Raw genomic sequence first — 14,382 nt, 5'->3', positions numbered from 1 at the left:
AAAAAGTGTTCCCCAAAACACACATTTTCCTCCTCTTCCCCATTTACCACAGTTTCAAAACACAGCCTATAAATTTTTACCAAAGCCTAAAAAGTTTATTTTTAATCACACTCATGGGGATGATAATTATGTTTGAATGATAGTGGTTGTTAAGTCCATTCATAGCAAGTTTTCAATGAAATTCAGTCTCTGTACTGGCTGTTGAAATATATGACTTCATTTGACTCATTATCATTCATCTTTGACCAGGTGATAATTTATTCAAATACCAACATTCAGTTGCAGAGATGACCTTTATAACCAGATGATGCCCAAATGAGCTTTCTGGGCCTAGCTGTAAACAAACTTAGAAGTAAATGCTATTTGAATCACTGTACATTTTATACAAGCATTTTTGTAATATACTGAAATGTGAAAAATTCATATTTAACGAAGTTCTACATTTTTTTTTCTTTTCTCAGATAGATGAGATATTTCAAAGATCCAGTTTAAATCATCATTACATCAAGTCTCATGTTTTCAATGTTAGGTAATTATAGCTAATTACTTTGATGAAAAGGCAACTTTGTATTATTTAGTTTTTCTTCAATTATTTGCTTTCTGGATATGATATAAAAAATTAAGATATAACAAGAGTAAAAATAAGTTAATATTATTGCATTTAATTGTAATTTCTCCTTTACAGAGTACATTTAGGGAGAGTGCTGTAACTTGGGTAGTGATGAAATATATTCTACTGGTTGTCCTTTAAAAGTTTTTTGTATTTCAGTTAAAGATTCTTACAATCATTAAAAACTCCTCTCAGTTTTACTTACATTTTAAACAATAAACAAATATAATGGATTTTTTAAATCAAGAATAAAATACAAGGTTGATGAATTTAACAAGTGCTTTTATTTGTCCAGAAAAAAAAAGATTTTACCATTTTCAGATACTCCCCCCTCCCTAAATATGATCAAGTTTTACAAACTAGGAGTAATTCAGGTATTAACACCTATATGATACAGAAAGGGAAAACATCCATGACAATGAAGAGTATACAATATTTATGTTGTATTTTCTTGAATATATAACTATATTTATGTAATAAGTTATAAAATAGTAGTTACTATGCTACATCCTCACTCATTTATTCTGATATTTTTGTTTTTCAGGCCAAGTAATAATGGTTTGAAAATAAACGTATTGCTCAAATTTCAGTTTACCTCTAACAATGCAGACACAATAAAAAGAGAAGCTGATAGCATTTTGCATCAGAAGTTGAAATTAAATGAAAGCTTTTTGAAGATAGATACTTCATTGCCCTATCTTAAAGGCAAGAAATATCATTTTTCTTTCTTTGTTACAGTTTATCATCTTAACAGCCTTCTCATCTACAGAGAAATCTTTATTTAACCATAAAATTAAATCACTTTTATTTGTAAGTCTCTTATTTACTTGATAATAAACAAATCTCCACACGATCAACACTTCCTTTGGTTAGTATGGACACAATTGTAAGACAAGGATAATATGATAATCCAAATAGAGTAGTATGTCCTACTGTTTAAAAAATATTTTAGTGGAATTTTTTGAACTAATTAAGCATTGTTGTTTTTGTTCAGTTGCTAAGTCTTGTCCAACTCTCTGTGACCCCATGAACTGCAGCATGCCAGTCTTCCCTGTCCTTCACTATCTTCCAGAGTTTATTCAGATCCTTATCCATTGAGTCTGTGATGCCATCCAACCATCTAACTCTGCTGCCCACTTGTCCTCCTGCCCTTAATCTTTCCCAGCATCAGGGTCTTTTCCAATGAGGTAGCTTTTCACATCAGGTGGCCAAAATATTGGAGTTTCAGCTTTAACACTAGTCCTTCCAGTGAATATTCAGGATTGATTTCTTTTAGGATTGACTGGTTTGATCTCCTTACTGTCCAAGGGATCTCAAGAGTCTTCTCCAACACCACAATTCAAAAGGATCAGTTCTTTGGTGCTCAGCCTTCTTTATGTTCCAACTCTCACATCTGTATGTGACTACTGGAAAAACCATAGCTTTGACTATATGGACCTTTGTTGGCAAAGTGATGTCTCCGCTTTTTAATATGCCGTCTAGGTTTGTCATAGCTTTCCATCCAAGGAGCAAGTGTCTTTTAATTTAGTGGCTGCAGTCACTATCCGCAGTGATTTTGGAGCCCAAGAAAATACAATCAGTCACTGTTTCTACTTTTCCCCCATCTATCTGCCAGGAAGTGATGGACCAGATGCCATGATCTTAGTGTTTTGAATATTGAGTTTTAAACCAGCTTTTTCATTCTCCTCTTTCACCCTCATCAAGAGGCTCTTTAGTTCCTTTTCACTTTCTGCCACTAGAGTTGTATCATAGGCATATCTGAGGTTGTTGATATTTCTCTCAGCAATCTTGATTCCAGCTTGTGAGTCATCCAGCCTGGAATTTCACATGATGTACTCTGCATAGAAGTTAAACAATCAGGGTGACAATATATAGCCTTGACATATTCCTTTCCCAATTTTGAACCAGTCTGTTGTTCCATATCTGGTTCTAACTGTTGCTTCTTGTCCTGCATACAAGTTTCTCAGGAGACAGGTAAAATGGTCTGGTATTCTCATCTCTTGAAGAATTTACCAGTTTGTTTTATCCACATAGTCATAGGCTTTAATGTAATCAATGAAGCAGAAATAGATGTTATGCATGTGATAAAAATCTACTCTCTCTTACTGATATGGTAATACTTAGTACTTGGGTCTTTCTGATGCAATACTCTCTCCAATCTGAATTCAAAATGTAAGAATGGTCTGCACACAGATATCACAATATGTGAGGTACAGCATGATTTGGCTCCAGTGAAAAGAAGTCTGATATTTTTTCTTGTACTCCCATAACCTTTTCTAGGCATGTAGAATAGGACTGGCCTAGGGAATAAAAGGAAGAGAAAAATGACACACCCTGATAGTACCTGTCTCAGGCATAAAGACACCATCTTATTTACATCAGACATATTTCTAGGTGATGAATGTTTGGGGCCTGAGATTAAACAAAGCTTATTATAATTTGAAGACTACTGTTAGCCTTCTATAAATTAACTTTGAAATGTTCATATTCTACCAGACTAAAGTGTGAAATGAGATTAAAAAGCTAACAAGTTACCAATAAGTCTTCTCTTGGTACTTTTTTTCCCCAAATTGTTTAGAGGGCTAGAGCAGATATATTATAATATGTTAAAGAGGAGAAAGGCATCACGGATTTGACTAAAGAAGAAAAACAGCATGAAGATAAAGACATGAAGTCTCTGTAAGTGATGTTCAGCATTCAGTTCTGCTAGTCATGCAAACAGAATAGGGTAGATTCTGAATCTAGTGCACTGGGTTTAGTCAGCAAAACAAGATTTCCTGAAAGAAATATTTTGTTAAAGAGGTGTAGGTATGTACAAAATTTTCATTTCAAAAAATTTAGATTTTGACCTCCCATTAAGACAACTGTTAGAAGCTGAAACCCCATCATTTCTGTGTCTGTCCCCCACTCTTACCCCCACTCTGTGATGTTAGTGGATTTAAGTTGTATACAGAGTTGCTGGATCAGGGTGGGGGGACTGGTCCATGCAGGCATCTGCTGGTGATCCATCCATCCGAAGATTTTCAGCTGCCTGTCTAGGCAAATTACTGTTAAGACATTCCTCATTCCCACAGGAAGGTCTCCTAAGATTCATAATTTATCCAGAGACACTTCTGTCCTTATCAGGGTGCTTGAAAATTAATTCATATATTATTTTTAAGAATGTACTTCTCTGCAAAAGAGTGATACGTCCTTGAATACAGGAAATGTGTCTTCTGTAGACATAATCACCTTCGGAAGATTAGCACAGAACTCAGTACAGGACAGGAACAGGGTATTTGCAAAACGTTGTGTCTTTAACTCTGTAAACTAACTCAGGGTCTCGAAAGTGAGCATGAAACAAAAGTAGTGCTTTAACATTAACAGACACCACAGAACACTGAGGAACCTGGAATCCTTCCTTTCCTCACTTAAGAGTTTTACAACTATGCTTTAGAAAGTAAGAGGTTATATATATAACATTTAAAAACACAAGTCTTGCTTTATAGGGTAAGAGAACTCATTTAAATACATATAATAGAAAGAGAAAATGCATGGAATGCACACCAGGAAGGATGGTAGGTGGCAGTGAAGAGAAAGCAAGACTTAGAAACCAGAAGACCTATGTCCTGGCAGTGACAGTTGTAGCCTCCGATAAATTGTTGGACCTCTGTGTCTCAATTCCTGTTTCGCAAAATGAAAATACTAAGTGCACGGGGATGACCCAGAGGGATGTTGTAGGGAGGGAGGTGGGAGGGGGGTTCATGTTTGGGATGGCATGTACACCCGTGGTGGATTCATGTCAATGTATGGCAAAACCAATACAGTATTGTAAAGTAAAATAAAGTAAAAATTAAAATTAAAATAAATAAAATAAAATACAGTATTCATTGAAAACTACATAATTTCCCAAAACTGAACTTTTATGAAATACAAGAGAATATATTTGTAAATAGAGAAAATAAGAATTCCAAAATAAAGTATTAGAAATAAGAATCCCATCACTTACAAAATAAAAAAAAAATACTAAGTGAAACTTATTCTTTAGGAAAACATAAAAATTTTGAAACGTACAAGAACAAGCAAATTAGTGTAATGTATTATTAAATGGATTTTCTCTGATGTCTTTAACAATGTTGATCCTGAGAAGTTGGAGAATTGATTAACCTGTCTTTTAAAAAAAAGAGAGCTTGGAAATTAAACACACAAATGACTCCAAAACACAAATATTGAAAGAGTTATCTGAGAATATCTTGATTCCTGCAGAAATCTGTTAAGCTTAGTCTTTTAAAGGTATTTTTTACAGGATTAAGATAAAGCTCAAGGAGAAGATTTGAGTTTAGCTTTCAACTAAATTTTGTTTTGGGTAATGAATAGTTAAAATCGGAAAGGAATGACAATAAATCAAAAATTTTAAAAAGCTGATTATCTAAATATCATGTAATTCATAAAAAATATGCTTTTTAAAAATCAATTTTAATTGGAGGATAATTGCTTTACAATGCTCTATTTCTGCCATGTCACAACATGAATCAGCCATAAGTATACATATGTTTCCTCTCTCCTGAACCTCCCTCCCACCCCTCAACCTATCCCATCCCTCTAGGTTGTCACAGAGCACCAGGTTGAGCGCCTTGGGTTACACAACAACTTCCCGCAAGCTATCTATTTTACATATGATAATGTATATGTTTCCATGCTACTCTTTCAATTTGTCCCACCCTCTGCTTCCCTTACTGTGTCTACAAGTCTGTTCTCTGTGTCTGAGTCTCTATTTCTACCCTGCAAATAGGTTCATCAGAATCATTTTTCTAAATTCCATATATATGCATTAATATATGATATTTGCCTTTCTCTTTCTGACTTACTTCACTCTGTACAGGCTCTTTGTTCATCCACATCAGTTCAACTGATTCGAATTCATTCCTTCATTCCTGGCTGAGTAATCATTGTATATGTGCATCTCAACTTCTTTATCCATCCATCTGTTGATGGACATCTAAGTTGCATCCATACCGTGGCTATTGTAAATAGTGCAGCAGTGAACATTGAGGATGCATGCATGCGGAGAAAGCAATGGCACCCCACTCCAGTACTCTTGCCTGGAAAATCCCATGGACGGAGGAGCCTGGTGGGCTGCAGTCCATGGGATTGCTAAGAGTCGAACAGGACCGAGCGACTTCACTTTCACTTTTCACTTTCATGCATTGGAGAAGGAAATGGCCACCCGTTCCAGTGTTCTTGCCTGGAGAATCTCAGGGATGAGGGAGCCTGGTGGGCTGCCATCTTTGGCGTCGCACAGAGTCGGACACGACAACTGAAGCAACTTAGCAGCAGCAGCATGCGTGTGTGTTAAGTTGCTTCAGTAGTGACTGGACTCTTCACGAAACTATGGATTGTATCTCACCAGGCTCCTCTATCCACTGGATTCTCCAGGCAGGAATACTGGAGTGGGTTGCCCTCCCCTTCTCCAGGGGATCTTCCTGATGCAGGGATTGAACCGGAGGCTCCTGCTTTGCAGGTGGATTCTTTACTAGAGATACTGGGGATGCCCCGAATAGTGGGGGTATATAAGTCTTTTTAAATTTTAGCTTTCTCAGGGTATATGCCCAGCGCCTTTGACTGTGCGGATCACAATAAACTGGAAAATTCTGAAAGAGATGGGAATACCAGACTACCTCTTGAGAAATCTGTATGCAGGTCAGGAAGCAACAGTTAGAACAGGACATGGAACAACAGACTAGTTCCAAACAGGAAAAGGAGTATGTCTAGGCTGTATATTGTCACCCTGCTTATTTAACTTATATGCAGAGTACATCATGAGAAACACTGGACTGGAAGAAACACAAGCTGGAATCAAGATTGCCAGGAGAAATATCAATAACCTCAGACATGCAGATGACACCACCCTTATGGCAGAAGGTGAAGAGGAGCTAAAAGCCTCTTGATGAAAGTGAAAGAGGAGAGTGAAAAAGTTGGCTTAAAGCTCAACATTCAGAGAACAAAGATCATGGCATGCAGTCCCGTCACTTCATGGGAAATAGATGGGGAAACAGTGGAGACAGTGTCAGACTTTATTTTTGGGGGCTTCAAAATCACTGCAGATGGTGACTGCAGCCATGAAATTAAAAGACGCTTACTCCTTGGAAGAAAAGTTATGACCAACCTAGATAGTATATTCAAAAGCAGAGACATTACTTTGCCAACAAAGGTCCGTCTAGTCAAGGCTATGGTTTTTCCAGTAGTCATGTATGTGAGAGTTGGACTGTGAGAAGGCTGAGCGCCGAAGAATTGATGCTTTTGAACTGTGGTGTTGGAGAAGACTCTTGAGAGTCCCTTGGACTGCAAGGAGATCCAACCAGTCCATTCTGAAGGAGATCAACCCTGGGATTTCTTTGGAAGGAATGATGCTAAAGCTGAAGCTCCAGTACTTTGACCACCTCATGTGAAGAGTTGACTCATTGGAAAAGACTCTGATGCTGGGAGGGATTGGGAGCAGGAGGAGAAGGGGACGACAGAGGATGAGATGGCTGGATGGCATCACTGACTTGATGGACGTGAGCCTGAGTGAACTCCGGGAGATGGTGATGGACAGGGAGTTCTGGGGTGCTGCGATTCATGGGGTTGCAAAGAGTCAGACACAACTGAGCGACTGAACTGAACTGAACTAATGGTAGTTTTATTCCTAGGTTTTTTTTGTTGTTGTTGTTTTAAGGAATGTCCATACTGTTCTCCATAGTGGCTATATTCATTTATATTACCACCAACAGTGCAAGAGTTTCCTTTTTCCCACATGCTCTACAGCATTAACTGTTTATAGATTTTTTGATGATGGTCATTCTGACTGGTGGGAGATGATACCTCATTGTAGTTTTGATTTCCATTTCTCTAATAATAAGCAATGTTGACTATCTTTTCATGTTTATTGGCCATCTGTATGTCTTCTTTGGGGAAATGTCCTTTTAGGGCTCAGTCCATTATTTGCTGGGCTGTTTAAAAACACCCTTTTTTTTTATTTGTTAGTTACTTCATATTTCTCTGTAATATCTTACTATTTTTCCCTTACCTCTTTTTTGTTGTTGTTGTTGTTGTATACTCTTCAAACATCAAACTTTTTATATTATTTTCTATAGAAAAAAGAGAAAGATAATTCAGACTTTCTACCAGCATGTTTGATAGGCTTTTAAATTATTATTTTGAAATAATTATAGATTTACATGAGGTTGCAAAGAAATTTATAGAGAAATCTCATCTACTTGCACCCTTCCCCAAGCCTTCCTTAATGCAGTACATTAAAACCAAGAAACTCAAATGGATACAATCCAAGAATTTATTCAGATTCCATAATAATATATGAACTAATTTTTGTGTGGATTTGTATGTATCAGTTCAGTTCAGTCGCTCAGTAGTGTACGACTCTTTGCAACCCCATGAATCGCAGCACGCCAGGCCTCCCTGTCTATCACCAACTCCCGGAGTTCACTCAGACTCACGTCCATTGAGTCAGTGATGCCATCCAGCCATCTCATCCTCTGTCATCCCCTTCTCCTCCTGCCCCCAATCCCTCCCAGCACCAGAGTCTTTTCCAGTGACTCAACTCTTCTCATGAGGTGGCCAAAGTACTGGAGCTTCAGCTTTAGCATCAATTTGTATGTATATCTCTAGGTAATTTTATCACGTATTGTATAACTACCACCAGAATCAATATATTTAACTGTAAAATGTGAAGGCTCTCTAGTGTTACTTCTTTAATGCCATACCTATTTCCTCTATCTATACCTAGCCCAACTACCACTAATCCAGTTTTCATCTCTGTAATTGCATTATTGTACAGATTTCACATAAATAGAATTATATACTTGGTATCCTTTTGAGATTGACCATTTTTGTTCAACATATTTTGCTTGAGGTTCGTCCACCTTATTGTATCAATAGTTTGTTCCTTGTTATTGCTAGGCAGTTTTCATAGCATTCCAGTTTGTTTAACCACTCATTTGCTGAAGAGCATTTGGGTAGTTTCAAGTTTTTGGCTTCTACAATGAAGCTGCTGTAAACATTCATGGCCAAGTTTCTTCATGAAAATGTCTTCATTCTTTGGGATAAATGGCTAAGAGTACAACTGCAGTTGATAAAAACATTTTTAGTTTTGAAAAGAGCTACCAAACTATTTCTAAGAGTGGCTAGACCATTTTGCATTTCCTATTATGTGAGTTACCCAGTTTCTCTGCATCTTTGCCAAAATTTGGTGTTATCACTATTTTTCATTTTAGCCTTCCTGATAGGTGTGAGGTGATATCTACCTACACCCTCTTCTGTTTAACTTACATTTTAATAAATTGATGTGGGATTAATTAATTAGATGTAGTCATCCATCATGGCAAACAATATCCTTCCCCATGCCAATGATTTTATAATTATGAACAGGATTTTCCCAGAGGCCACATATAGTCAGAAGAAGAGTTTACTCTATGTATGGGCCTCTACTTTTTGTAGAATTTTATTTAAATTAAGAATTTATTGACTCTTCAATTCCTCCAAAATAGAAATATTCATGTGGTGTAGACAGAGTATTTAAATTATAATTGTTGCACTGCTGACCAATCATCTTGTTTTTTTCCCATAGCTATGAAGAATGTACAAGCAGAGCATATCCTGAACAGCTGTAAGTTCAACGTTATTATTGAGATGCACATAAATCAAATTCTTGGCTGTGTGCTCAGTCTTGCCCGACTCTTTATGACCCCATGGGCTGTAGCACCAGTCTCCTCTGTCCATGGGCTTTTCCAGGCAACAATATTGAAGTGGGTTGCCATTTCCTCCTCCAGAGTATCTTTCCCACCCAGGGATCTAACCCACATCTGCTGCCATGGCAGGCAGGTTCTTTACCATTGAGCCACCTTGGAATCTCATATAAATCAAATAATAGAACCCAAAACACTTCTGGAATATCACTATTCCCATATAAACTTTTTCCCAGAGGTATATAACACCTTCTAATGGACACATAATTTAACTCTCCCCAAGGGGAAAGAATTACTATTAATAATCAGAAATGTCTATATGGACATACTTGCTCTACTGCAAAGAAAGTTTTGCTGATGACTTTTTTTTTTTACAATCCCTTTTCATTTTATCTTATTTGTTTTTATTTGGCTCATTTTGTTAAAGCAGATTTTTCTTAGAATTTAATGACATCCACTAATTTCAATATGTGAACTTTGACATGTATGCTATTGTAGCGTAATGATTTTTTGTAACATTAGAGAAGTATTTTAGAAGAGTAAAGATGGTATTTTTCTGCTATAAATACTGTACATTTCACACTCAAAATTGTCAAAAATCACTCGGGTAAACTTCTGCCTATAAAAATGTAATTCAGAAAGTATGAAAAAAAATGTAAAGTGAAATTGCTGCAAGATGTATCAAATATTTTTTAAGTTAATCCTTTTCTCAGTGTGAATAATTATTATTCTGTCATGCAGTTTTGATTAATTTTTAAGGTAAGGCAAGGTTACATTTCCATTTTAATGTGCCAAACATACTCACACACATTTATAACTCTGGAAATAACTGTCTAATTCCCTCTGACAGGTTGCGGTTTAGGGAGGGAGTTCCCTTCCATGGAAAGAATTGCCGATGGTAGTGTTGCAAAGAAAGCTGACTGGCCTTGGCAAGCCAGCCTGCAGGTTGATGGCATTCATTTCTGTGGAGCCACTTTGATTAGTGAGGTGTGGCTCCTGACTGCTGCTCATTGCTTTGATTCGTAAGTCGTCACCTGTGCCAACCTCTCCATATATAACAGAGATCACCATTTCATCTCCTCACCTTCATATCCTGTAATTATTATCCCCTTTTCATTGGTCATCTTAGACCCTAAAATGGTATACATAATTGTCCAGCAGACTTAGAAGAAGTAACAATTACTGCAGAATAGGAAAAAATCAGAATATTTTCAATTCCAACTGAATATAGATTCTCTAACAACCTCAACTTTAGAAACAAGTTAACATCACCAAAAGTTAAACACATACACACACGCACCAGTTTTCCTGAAATATACTGTGCATTTCTTAAAATAAAACTCAGATAATAGTATCCCAACCCTCAAACTTACATCTGATTTTCCCACATGAATATCTGGTGCTGTGCTTTTATTATTTGTATGCTTTTTGGTGACAACATATGGAACACTTGGGGATACTAAAGAGATACAATAAACCTATTGAAATTCATATAAAATGGGAAAATATTCTAGATAAAATGTTTACTGAAAAGGAAGGATGTGAAAACAATATAAAAGTGGCTCCATCTCTCTCTCCTTCCCTCTCTCTTTTCTCTCTCCTTTCCTCTCTCTTTTCTCTCTCCGTAGATATACATACATTTATGTGCACAGATATGAGTACTTATGTGTGTACATGTGGGTACATATGCCTAATTTTTATTTACTTGTATACTCCTCAACTAATCTGAATTACTTTTACAACCAAAACTTGTGATAATAAAGTTTCCTTTAAAAAAATTACAAACTTTCCCTCAAGGAGAGTAATTTTAAGCTATTTTAGAATGAGGGAGGATTATCAGCAAAATGAAACAAAGCAGTCCCAGGGAGAAGCCACAAATAAAGAAAATGGGAGGATCCCAAGCAACTACTACTTTAAACAATTTGCCCTTTCCCACCATTATGTCCATGCTCATTCAGAGTCCTGGGCAACTTCTGATCAGAAATGATCTAAACCAATCATAATCCTTTTAATATGTGATCAGCTACGAAAACCCCAAACGCTGGACAGCTAGCTTTGGAACAACTCTAAGCCCCCAACTAATGAGACGAGAGGTGCAGTCGGTTGTCATTCATGAAGACTATGCTGCCCATAAGCGCGACGATGACATCGCTGTGGTGAAGCTCTCCGCCCCTGTCATATTTTCGGATGAGGTGCACAGAGTCTGTCTCCCGGATGCTACTTTTGAAGCCTTGCCTGAGAGCAAAGTGTTTGTTACTGGATGGGGAGCTCTAAAAGCCAATGGTGAGTATCTCAGTAAAAATGTACAAGTGAAAAAAGAAAACTCATCCTGCATTGGAATGCGGGCGTGCATGCTAAGTCACTTCAGTCATGTCCAACTCTTTGTGACCCTCTGAACCATAGCCTGCCAGGCTCCTCTGTCCATGGGATTCCCCAGGCAAGAATACTGGAGAGGGTTGCCATTCCCTCCTCCAGGGGATCTTCTCCCCCATTGGAAGAGATATAAGATACAAAATCAAAATAAAGAAAATAGATGAAATCAAGATGTCACATGAAAAATATGGCTGAAACAAGATATAAACCCTTGGTGATAGGGTTTATATCACCCTGTATCAACAGGGAAGCTTGGCATGCTGCAGTCCATGGGGTCACAAAGAGTTGGACATGACAGAGTGACTAAACTATTGGTAAATTCTGAAAACTACTATTAAACAGTGCCTGTATATATTATCTTCTTTATGGGATATTGGAATCCATGTAGCTATAGCTTTCCTTTAAAAAAAAAAATGACAACATACTCCAATATTCTTGCCTGAGAAACCCCATGGACAGAGGAGCCTAGCAGGCTACAGTCCCTGGGGTCTCAGAAGAGTCAGACACAACTTAGTGACTAAACAACAACCTTCCATATACTGTTTTTCTTTCTTTTGTTGCCTTTTGTACACAGAGATTGTTAGGGTTGATGATTCTTAAAGGATGTAACTTGTGAACACTAATGATGACACGTTTTCTGTAATGTACAGAATACAGTTAAATGGAAATACCTTAAGCAAGCAATTTGAATGGTGTTCTTGATGCTAAAAATTAAAGGAGCCCTTTGTATCCATGTATCTATGAAAGAGTTTTTGGGCCTGAGACTTTATAAATTTGACAGACATTACATTTTACTACACTTAATAATATACAATAAACTGCGAAGAGAGAACTTTAGAGCCTGATTTGAGTTTCCAGTTCCCATGTCTCTTGGTTGGATTTATTACATATAATTTAACCTGCTCTTGAGTTTCTGACTCTTATAGGCGTCCCTGGGGGCTCAGGGATAAAGAATTTGCCTACCAGTGCAGGAGACACAAGTTCCAACCTTGGGTTGGGAATATCCAAAGGAGAAGGAAATGGCAACCTAATCCTGTATTCTTGCCTAGAAAATCTAATGGACAGAAAAACCTGGTGGGCTCTAGTACATGGGGTCACAAAAGAATCAGACAAGAGTAAAATACAAGCAACAATACAGACTCTTATAATGGCATTACAGTCTTGTTTGTGTCCTTGCTCAAAGTATAGCTTATATCTGAGTCTTTATCAAGTAGCAGTTAGCATTTTCCAGCAATAAGATTTTTAAAATTAATGTGTATACGTATACATATATGTATTTAGAATAATGCTGTTGCACACTTGCTATCAGTTCAGTTCAGTCAGTAACTCAGTCACAATCTGCAGTGATTTTAGAGCCCCCCAAAAATGAAGTCTGACACTGTTTCCACTGTTTCCCGATCTATTTCCCATGAAGTGATGGAACCAGATGCCATGATCTTCGTTTTCTGAATGTTGAGCTATAAGCCAACTTTTTTCACTCTCCTCTTTCACCTTCATCAAGAGGCTTTTTAGTTCCTCTTCACTTTCTGCCATAAGGGTGGTGTCATCTGCTTATCTGAGGTTATTGATATTTCTCCCGGCAATCTTGATTCCAGCTTGTGCTTCTTCCAACCCAGCATTTCTCATGATGTACTCTGCATAGAAGTTAAATAAGCAGGGTGACAATATACAGCCTTGATGTACTCCTTTTCCTATTGGAACCAGTCTGTTGTTCCATGTCCAGTTCTAACTGTTGCTTCCTGACCTGCATATAGGTTTCACAAGAGGCAGGTCAGGTGTTCTGGTGTTCCCATCTCTTTCAGAATTTTCCACAGTTTCTAGTGAGCCACACAAAGGCTTTGGCAAAATAGATGTTTTTCTGGAACTCTCTTGCTTTTTCCATGATCCAGCGGATGTTGGCAATTTGATCTCTGGTTCCTCTGCCTTTTCTAAAACCAGCTTGAACATCTGGAAGTTCGCGGTTCATGTATTGCTGAAGCCTGGCTTGGAGAATTTTGAGCATTACTTTACTAGTGTGTGAGATGAGTATAATTGTGTGGTAGTTTGAGCATTCTTTGGCGTTGCCTTTCTTTGAGATTGGAATGAAAACTGACCTTTGCCAGCCCTGTGGCCACTGCTGAGTTTTCCAAATTTGCTGGCATATTGAGTGCAGCACTTTCACAGCATCATCTTTCAGGATTTGAAAGAGCTCAACTGGAATTCCATCAGGTCCACTAGCTTTGTTCATAGTGATGCTTTCTAAGGCCCACTTGACTTCACATTCCAGGATGTCTGGCTCTAGGTGAGTGTTCATACCATCGTGATTATCTGGGTCATGATGATCTTTTTTGTACAGTTCTTCTGTGTATTCTTGCCATCTCTTCTTAATATCTTCTGCTTCTGTTAGGTCCATGTCATTTCTGTCCTTTATCAAGCCCATCTTCGCATGAAATGTTCCCTTGGTATCTCTAATTTTCTTGAAGAGATCTCTAGTCTTTTCCAATCTGTTGTTTTCCTCTATTTCTTTGCATTGATCACTGAGGAAGGCTTTCTTATGTCTCCTTGCTATTCTTTGGAACTCTGCATTCAAATGGGAATATCTTTCCTTTTCTCCTTTGCTTTTCACTTCTCTTCTTTTCACAGCTATTTGTAAGGCCTCCCCAGACAGCCATTTTGCTTTTTTGCATTTCTTTTCCATGG

General features: G+C 37.5%; 1 protein-coding gene across 1 annotated transcript in view; it reads left to right on the top strand.

The window, feature by feature from the left end:
* The window catches only part of LOC102186941 (transmembrane protease serine 11G-like), a 39,630-nt gene that overhangs the window by 19,696 nt on the left and 5,552 nt on the right, over nucleotides 1-14,382 (top strand). Inside the window, exons 4-8 of the mRNA XM_018049512.1 lie at nucleotides 462-529; nucleotides 1,155-1,315; nucleotides 9,213-9,251; nucleotides 10,181-10,352; nucleotides 11,354-11,613. Coding sequence (XP_017905001.1) covers nucleotides 462-529; nucleotides 1,155-1,315; nucleotides 9,213-9,251; nucleotides 10,181-10,352; nucleotides 11,354-11,613 — 700 coding nt within the window. The remainder of the gene's footprint in view (nucleotides 1-461; nucleotides 530-1,154; nucleotides 1,316-9,212; nucleotides 9,252-10,180; nucleotides 10,353-11,353; nucleotides 11,614-14,382) is intronic.

This window comes from Capra hircus, chromosome 6 (assembly GCF_001704415.2).
Source record: "Capra hircus breed San Clemente chromosome 6, ASM170441v1, whole genome shotgun sequence".
Taxonomy (NCBI): Eukaryota; Metazoa; Chordata; class Mammalia; order Artiodactyla; family Bovidae; genus Capra; species Capra hircus.
Note: the sequence above shows the minus strand (reverse complement) of the source record. Positions and strands in the feature narration are given on the sequence as shown.